This window comes from Dasypus novemcinctus, chromosome 19 (assembly GCF_030445035.2).
Source record: "Dasypus novemcinctus isolate mDasNov1 chromosome 19, mDasNov1.1.hap2, whole genome shotgun sequence".
Taxonomy (NCBI): Eukaryota; Metazoa; Chordata; class Mammalia; order Cingulata; family Dasypodidae; genus Dasypus; species Dasypus novemcinctus.
In genome coordinates this window covers 23,063,530-23,070,991 of record NC_080691.1, presented here as the reverse complement: position 1 = coordinate 23,070,991, position 7,462 = coordinate 23,063,530, and the positions used below count along the sequence as shown (strand labels likewise).

The window sequence follows — 7,462 nt, the reverse complement described above, 5'->3', positions numbered from 1 at the left end:
CACCAGCTGTGGGCTCGACCCAGTGGCAGCCACTGGGGACGAGCTGGGTCCTGGCCCCCTTCGGAGGGGCTCTGAGCCTTCGGAGAGCACGGCATGTGAGTTGCCATGATGAAGCCATGACCATGGCACAATGGGACCACACTGGCTTCCAGCAGGGGAGCGCCCACCTACTCCAGGCATGGGGCTTGGTGCATGTTGGATCTCGCAGTGTCCCATGAGGTGGGTGCTAGTATCACCTTTGTTTCACAGGGAAGGAAACTGAGGCTCAGAGAGTCTAAGCGTCTTGGCCAATCCCACAGAAACCCGAAGCTCTGTGATTCCACACATACCACCATGTCCTGGACCACAGTGGCCTGCGCTCCCGAGCTGGCAGCTGGAGGTGCACGCCGAAGGTAAGGAGGCTCACGGGGGTGCAGGGGGCAGGGGAGGGTGGGGGCCGCCCCGAGGCCGTGGCATCTGCGCTGGGCCTGACGGCACAAGTAGGGCTGGTCAGGTGGAAAAGGGCGGGGCTGTATCCTGGGGCAGGGGGCTCTCCAGGAGCGGACCCGAGGCTGTGGGAAGAGTCCGGAGGGTTTGGAGTACGGGGGCAATTCCAGACACTGTGGGAGTGGGGTGGCAGTGGAGAAAAAAATGAAGTTTGGGAGGTGTGCTGGGGCTGGGGGGGGTCTTGAATGCCAGGCTCAGGGCGGCCTCCGTGCTGCAGGTGGTGAGGTAGCAAGGAGGACTTGGGGTGAGAGAGGTGATGCGAGCAGATGTGTGTGGATTTAGGGGTGCTGCCAGAAGGTCCCCGGGGAACAAGGAGGCGGGGCTCTTTATTTTGAAAGCGATGCTGCTGAACGGGAATTGCTGAACCCGAGTAGGAGGGCTGTCAAGTAGCGGCGTTTCGGCGGGACCGCCACACTGCCTGTGGGTCGATGGGGCCCCGGGGGCCTTCTCAACACTCCTCATGCTCTCGATTACCAGAAGCAGTTTGACACCCTCTTGCCCACTCACCGTTGGCGACCTAGACCCCAGGCTCACCCTCTTACTGCCACTCTCGCGCCACCTGCTATTTTCACCCATCTGGTTTCATTCCAGCTTCGACTTTCGTGGAGAAAGCAGAACTGACTGGCAGGGGTAGAGGCGAGGGTCGCGCGTGGGGAAGACCCTCGGGGCCTGTCCAGGAGCTTGTGCCTTTAAGGGCAGGGGCGGGGCGAGCCCTGGGGGCGGGGGCGGGGCGCGGGGCGGGGCCGGGCGGGGCGCGGGGCGGGGCCCGCAGTGGCTGCAGGCGGCGGGGCGCGCGGGGCGCGCGGGCCTGGCGGCGGCCGGGGCGCAGGTGGCGCGGCGCGGGCCGGCGGGCCAGGGCGGGAGCCGGCGGGGCCCGGCGGGTCGGGCTCGGAGTTCGCGGGCCCCGAGGGCCTCCAGGTACGAGAACCTGCCGGCGCGCGAGGACCGGGCCCCCCGGGCCCCGCTTCTCTGTGCGGATGGGGAAACTGAGCGCAGCGGCGTGCCCGCGGCCTCCCGCCGGGAAAGCGCCCTCCGGAGGGGCTGTGGCCCCGCGCCCCGGCCCCCGCCCCTTCCCGGCGGGCCTGCGGAGCTTCCGAGCGCCCGGCGCGGGACGGGCGGAGGTGGCGCTCGTTCAGTGCTCACTTGGGAGTGAGTGCAAGAAACCGGCAGTCGGTAGAGACGAGACACTTGCCGATCCTCAAGTTGGGGGCACCAGGGGAGCGAGCATTTCTCGGGTCCCTGCGGTGTTTCCCGGCGGCCAGGATTTGTTCCATTTTACAGATGAGGAATTGGAGTCAGAGAGGTTAAACCACCTGTCCGAGGCCACCCAGCTGGTGAGGTGGCAGAGACCGAACGGGAAACCGGGGCGTCCGTTTCCAAGGCGGTGCCAAGTAGTGTCCAGGATCCTGGGGAGGAGGGAAGAGCCGCGTCTTGCCCTCATAGGTGAGGACCGAGTGCTGGACCGACGCCCTTCCTCCCCTCTCCCGTCCTCCCCTCCCTTGTCCTCCCCTCCCTTGTCCTCCCCTCCCCCTCCTCCCCTTCCTAGTCCTCCCTCCCCCGTCCTCCCCTCCCCGCCCATTCTCAGCTGCCAGGACGTTGAGAAACTCTGTGCAAAGGATTGTAAAAACAACATTGTTTACTGGGTTTTTCTTGACTGCAAGAGTATGTTCCTTGTAGAACATGTGGAAGAGCCGAAAGAAGACAATTTCTATGCCTTGGCACCTTGCTTTTTTTGCTATTTAACTTCTTTGGAAGAAAACGTGCCCTGGTGTTCTGGCTGCCTTGGGTTGGGTGATTAGGAAGAGAGCTTGTCCCCCTGCACTTCAGTTTCTTTTCCTCCAAGCTGTGGGCTCACCGACCTTGCTGTGTGACCTTGGCAGATGACAGAAGCTCCTGAGCTCCAGGCCCTCCTCTGTCCTGTGAGGGAGGCCAGCGGGCATTGTCTCCAGAACTCTCCGCCGGCTGGAGAAGGGCAGTGCGCGGTGGCCGAGGACCAGGACGCAGGGCGAGTGGCCTCGCTTCTCCGTGCCTCCGTTTGCTCATCTGCAAAATGGGAATAGCAGAGGCTGCCCTGGGCGGCCGTGGGGACTGCAGGAGCCACCCGTGTGAAGGGCTGGGCCCACTGGGAGAGCAGAAGGGCAGCAGCTTGCTGCCGTGACGGCCCCGGGCCAGGCTCGAGTGTTAGGCTCTCAGGGCCCAAGCCCAGCCCTGGAAGGCGTTTGGGTTCTCTGTCCCGAGGGCTCTGCTCGCCGGGCCCCTTCCCCCGCACTCTCCGTGTCCACTTCCCTTCCTTAGTTCACTCAGCTGGGCCCCTGAGGCCTGAGTTTCTGGATCCCTTTGCAGTCCTTTCCAGTTTCTGGGTGAGGGTGGCAGAGTGCCCCCCTCCCCCCCCAGGCCTCCTGTGCTCAAAGGGCAGGGCCCTGCTCCCCCAGAGTGCCTCCATCTCTGATGTGGGTGTCTATGTCGGCTTTCCTTTGGTGGGGGAGGGGGAAGGGAGCTCCTCACCCCCCTTGCTGGTCCCGTGGCCTTTGGTGACACTGCCCTCCTTCTCCTCGCCACCCCACAGGCCGCCGGAGCCGCCGGTCTTCGGAGCTGAAACACCGCGGAAGGGAAGCACCAGTGCAGGCCGGGGCCCTGCGGGGGCAGACGCGGGACTGGGCGCTGCTGCTGTGATGGAGCCGGTGTCCGGGGCAGGGCCCGGGTGGCCGACTGCAGGCGCCCCCTTTGGGCCCCAGTTTCCAGCCTCAGGTGTGAACAAGCTGCACGAGGTGGAAGTGAGTATCTCTGCAGGAAGCAGGGTCAGGCGGGGCGGGTTCATCAGTCTGCGGGTATTTATGGAGCCCCTGGCTCGTGCCAGGGACTGTCCTGAGCCCTGGGACAGGCTGGGGAACAATCTAGACAGAAACCTCTGCCCTCGTGTAGCTGGCCGTCTCCTGGGAAGACGGAGAAGGAAACCTGTATGTTTCAGGTGGCAGGTGCAGAGTGCGCCGCAGACAGCGAGGTCAGGTGAGGGCGGTGGGCAGGAGGGGTCAGCACGCCGAGGGGTGGCTTTCCGGCTCTTTCAGATTGGGTGGGTGCTTCCGTGCACAAGTGCTGTTTAAGGCAAGCCCTGAGAGGAGGGGGTTGCCACTCGCAGGGAGGTGGGAGAGCAGCCAGGCGGAGGAGGGCTGGTGCCAAGGCCTGAGCTGGGGTGAACTTGGCTGTTCCTGGAGCAGCAGGAGGCCAGCACTGGCAGGCCGGGGCGGGCGGCCAGGCCTGTTAAGAGGGGAAGGGGAGTGGTGGCCACCCCACAAAAGCCTTGCCGGCCAGGCTAGGACAGTGGGGAGTCCGTGGGGGTTGTGAGCGGGGGGAGGGCAGGGTCTGGTTTATTTCTCCACTGGATCTTCCCGGCTGCTCCGGGGAGAAGGGGTTGAGGGGGGCATCGGGGACACCAGTGCGGGGGCCGCCGTCCGTGTTCGCAGCGGTGGCCGCGGGAAGTGGTAGGGTTTGGAGTAAACGTTGGTGGCGTTGGTGGTGTTGGGAACTGCTGGATGAGAAGACAAGGGGAGGTCGCGGGTGGAAGGGCCAGAGAGGGCCCCGGTGTGTGGTGGCACCTCCTGGAGCCGTTGACTTGGACGGGGGGGGGGGAGCCCGGAGAGCGGTGGGGACACTTCCTGTGGGGGCAGGGAGGGCGCCAGACAGGCTGCGGGAACTTGCATCATTCCCCGATATCTGTGAGGAGAGGAGAGAAAGAGCGAAGGCAGAGGGCTGCTCCGGACGGCCCCGGGGTCCCCTCCAGCTGCGGGGCTGGGGTTCTCGCCACGTGTCCCCCTCCCTTGAGTTGACGGGCTCAGAGGCTCTCACGTCCACCCCGACTCTGTAGGGCTGCAGAGCACTTCCCCGCGCAGCCTTGGCGCAGGCCGAGAGGTAACTGCGCGTTTTACAGAGGGCAGAGTGGTTTGCGTGGCTAGAGAAGTGGCTGCTGCCTCTTGGGGCCTGCCCTTGGGGGCAGGAACACCGGGGAGCTTGGTCTGTGGCTCATGCCCGAGAGTCCCCGCAGGTGATCGAGCACTTGCGCCAGCACCGCGTGGCACTCATGGATCCTCAGATACCCCCACAGGGCGGGTGCGACTCTCTCCACGTGGGGGCCCGTGACTCGTGGCAGGGCCGGGAGTCCCGTGTCCTCCCTCTCTGGCCCTCCACCTCCCAGGCAGCCCTGGGTAGCGCCCCTTCTGGAAGCCCCCGGCGTCTCCCCGGAAGTCTGCCGACTGCACCCCTCACTTTAGGTCCTCTGTGAGTCCTGCCACGTTCCACGGGTGGTTTTTGAGCAGCCCTGCGTGCCGGGAGCTGTGCCGCGTGGTGGGGTCTGGCGGGCAGTGGCAGGTGGAGACCGCCCCGCCCTCCCGGAGCCGGCCCGCTAGTGGGAGTCACGGAGGAGAGGCGCGCCAACAAGTAAATCCACGGATTATCTCCCTTGTGGGAAAACAGCAAACGAAGCGGGGATGTGTCACATCAAAATGGGGAAGGCCTCTGCTTTACATCAGGCTGCCAGGGAAAGCCTCTCCGGGGAGGTAACCTTTTTGGCTGGGACCAGAATGCCTTGGGAAGATCGGGGTGGGGCGCGGAAGCGGCGCAGGCAGAGGAGAAGCAGATTCAAGGGCCCTGAGGAGAGGCAGAGCGGCGTATTCCGTGCGTGAACTTGGGGAGGCCCGACTGTCTGGCCTTCACCCCTTCACCAACACCTTACATTTTTATGGGACGTTTGTTACAGGTGATGAGTGAACATCATCAAACTATTTCCATTAAGTGTGGTCCGTAGCATGCACTGGATTTATTTTTTCCACGCACCCCCTGTTATTAACACCTTGTATTAGTATAGCACATTTGTTATAGTTCATGAGAGGACACTCGTGTTTGTCCTGTTAGCCACAGCCCGTCTTCTTCCACACGGTTCACTGAGTTACAGTGCCACGTCTTGTGCATTCTAGCCAAAGTGTACACTCAGCGGCTCTCACGTGCATCAGGAGAATGTTTTTCTTAGTCCAAACAAAAAAATCCCATATCCCCGTTTGACCCTTAGCATTGATGAAGTTCCTTCTTTGACGCTGATGCAAGAATATTACAATATTGCTGTTAGCCGTGGTCCAGAGATTACATTAGTGGTATTTTCGCCATGCTCCACTACATTCTTATCCCCGTGTAATAGTGACATATATTCGTTCTAGCCCGTAGAAGAACATCCTTGTGTTTGTACTGTTAACTACAGTGCTCCTCCACCTCTGGCTTCACTGTGTTATTCAGTCCCTCGGTTATTCTCTGGCTTTCTTTCAACTGACATTTATATCCCTAGATCACAATCCCATTTATAAACCAGCCGTGTTAGGTACACTTGCTGAAATGTGTTACCATCAACCCTATCCACTTCCACACTTTCACAGCCAAGCTCATTGAAACGTCTACGCACATGGAGCATCAGTGCCCCTCCTCAGCCCTCGTCCTTCTCCTAATCACCTGTACCCCAGGTGTTGATTGCATGCGTTTATTCTTCGTAATTAGTTCATATTAGTGAGACCGTGTTTCTCCTTTTGTATCCGGCTTATTTCACTCAGCATGAGGTCCTCAGGGTTCGTCCGTGTTGTCATCGGCATCCTGATTTCATTTCTTACTGCAGCGTATCCATCGTATGTACCTGCCACATTTTGTTCATCCATTGGTTGATGGACACGGGCTGTTTCCACCTTTTGGCAATTGTGAATAATGGCGCTATGGACATTGGTGTGCAGATGTCTGTTCATGTCAGTTTTCAGTTCTTCTGGATATATTCCTAGTACAGGGATTGCTGGCAGTTCTATATTTAGCTCCCTAAGGAACTGTCTTCCACAGAGGCTGCCCCATTCTACATTCCCACCAACAGTGAAGGAGCGTTCCTATTTCTCCACATCCTCTCCAGCACTTGTTTTTTTTTAGTAATGGCCATTCTATAAGGTGTGAAATGGTATCTCATTGTAATTTCGATTTTTTTGAAGATGTATTATTTTTATTTCTGCTCCCCCCCCCCCCTTTGCACTTGCTGTCTGCTCTCTGTGTCTGTTCATTGTGTGCTTGTCTTCTTTTTGGGAGGCACTGGGAACCGAGCCCGGGACCTCCCAAGTGGGAAGAAAGTGTCCAGTGGCCTGAGCCACCTCCACTCCCGCTTGTTGTATCTCTCATTGTGCTCCTTCGTTGAGACTTCTCATTGCGACATCTTGTTGCATCATCTTGCTGTGCCAGCCTGTCGTGTCAGCCCGCTGTCTTGCTCATCTTCCTTAGGGGACACTGGGAACCGAATCCAGGAACTCCCGTGTGGTAGGTGGGCACCCAACTGCTTGAGCCACGTCTGCTTTCCTCATTGTAGTTTTGATGTGCATTTCCCTAATAGCTAGTGATGTTGAACATTTTTTTCATGTGCTTTTTGACCACTTGTAGTTCCTCTTTGGAAAAAATGTCTGTTGAGGTCTTTTGCCTATTTCTAAATTGGGTTGCTTGTCATTTTATCATTGAGTTGTATGATCTCTTTCTGTATCAAGGAAATCAAACCCTTATCAGATAGTTTCCAAATATTTTTTTCTATTGAGTAATTTTGTCTTTTTACTTTCTTGACAAAATCTTTTGAAGAACAAGTGTTTAATTTGGCAGAGATTCTATTTTTCTCTTTCCTTGCTTGTGATTTGGGTGTAAGGTTTAAGAAGCTACCGCCTACCACAAGATCTTGAAGGTGTTTCCCTACATTTTCTTCTAGGAGCTTTATGGTTGTTGCTTTAAAAAATTTTTTTTATAGGTACCAGGGCCAGGAATTGAACCCTGGACCTTGTGTGTTGGCCTTGTATGTGGAAAGCCAGTGTTTAAACCACTGAGCCACATTGGCTGCCCGGCTGTAGCATTTTTATATAGATCCTTGATCCGTTTTGAGTTTCATGAGCTAGGGGTCCTCTTTCTTTTGCTATGGATCCAGTTTCTC

The 7,462-nt window shown here is 58.5% G+C and overlaps 1 protein-coding gene across 5 annotated transcripts in view; it reads left to right on the top strand.

Moving 5' to 3' along the window:
- Positions 1-1,283: 1,283 nt before the first annotated feature.
- Positions 1,284-7,462, top strand: part of SLC8B1 (solute carrier family 8 member B1) — a 56,659-nt gene continuing 50,480 nt past the window's right edge. For 3 of the 5 annotated variants that reach the window (XM_058281396.2, XM_058281395.2, XM_058281392.2), the window contains exons 1-2: positions 2,066-2,491; positions 3,053-3,260. In XM_058281396.2, the coding sequence (XP_058137379.1) occupies positions 2,367-2,491; positions 3,053-3,260 (333 nt within the window). In that variant the 5' untranslated portion in view covers positions 2,066-2,366. Of the gene's footprint in view, positions 1,405-1,767; positions 1,930-2,064; positions 2,492-3,052; positions 3,261-7,462 lie in introns of those variants that run through there. The other 2 variants (XM_058281393.1, XM_058281398.2) reach the window with 2 other exon arrangements.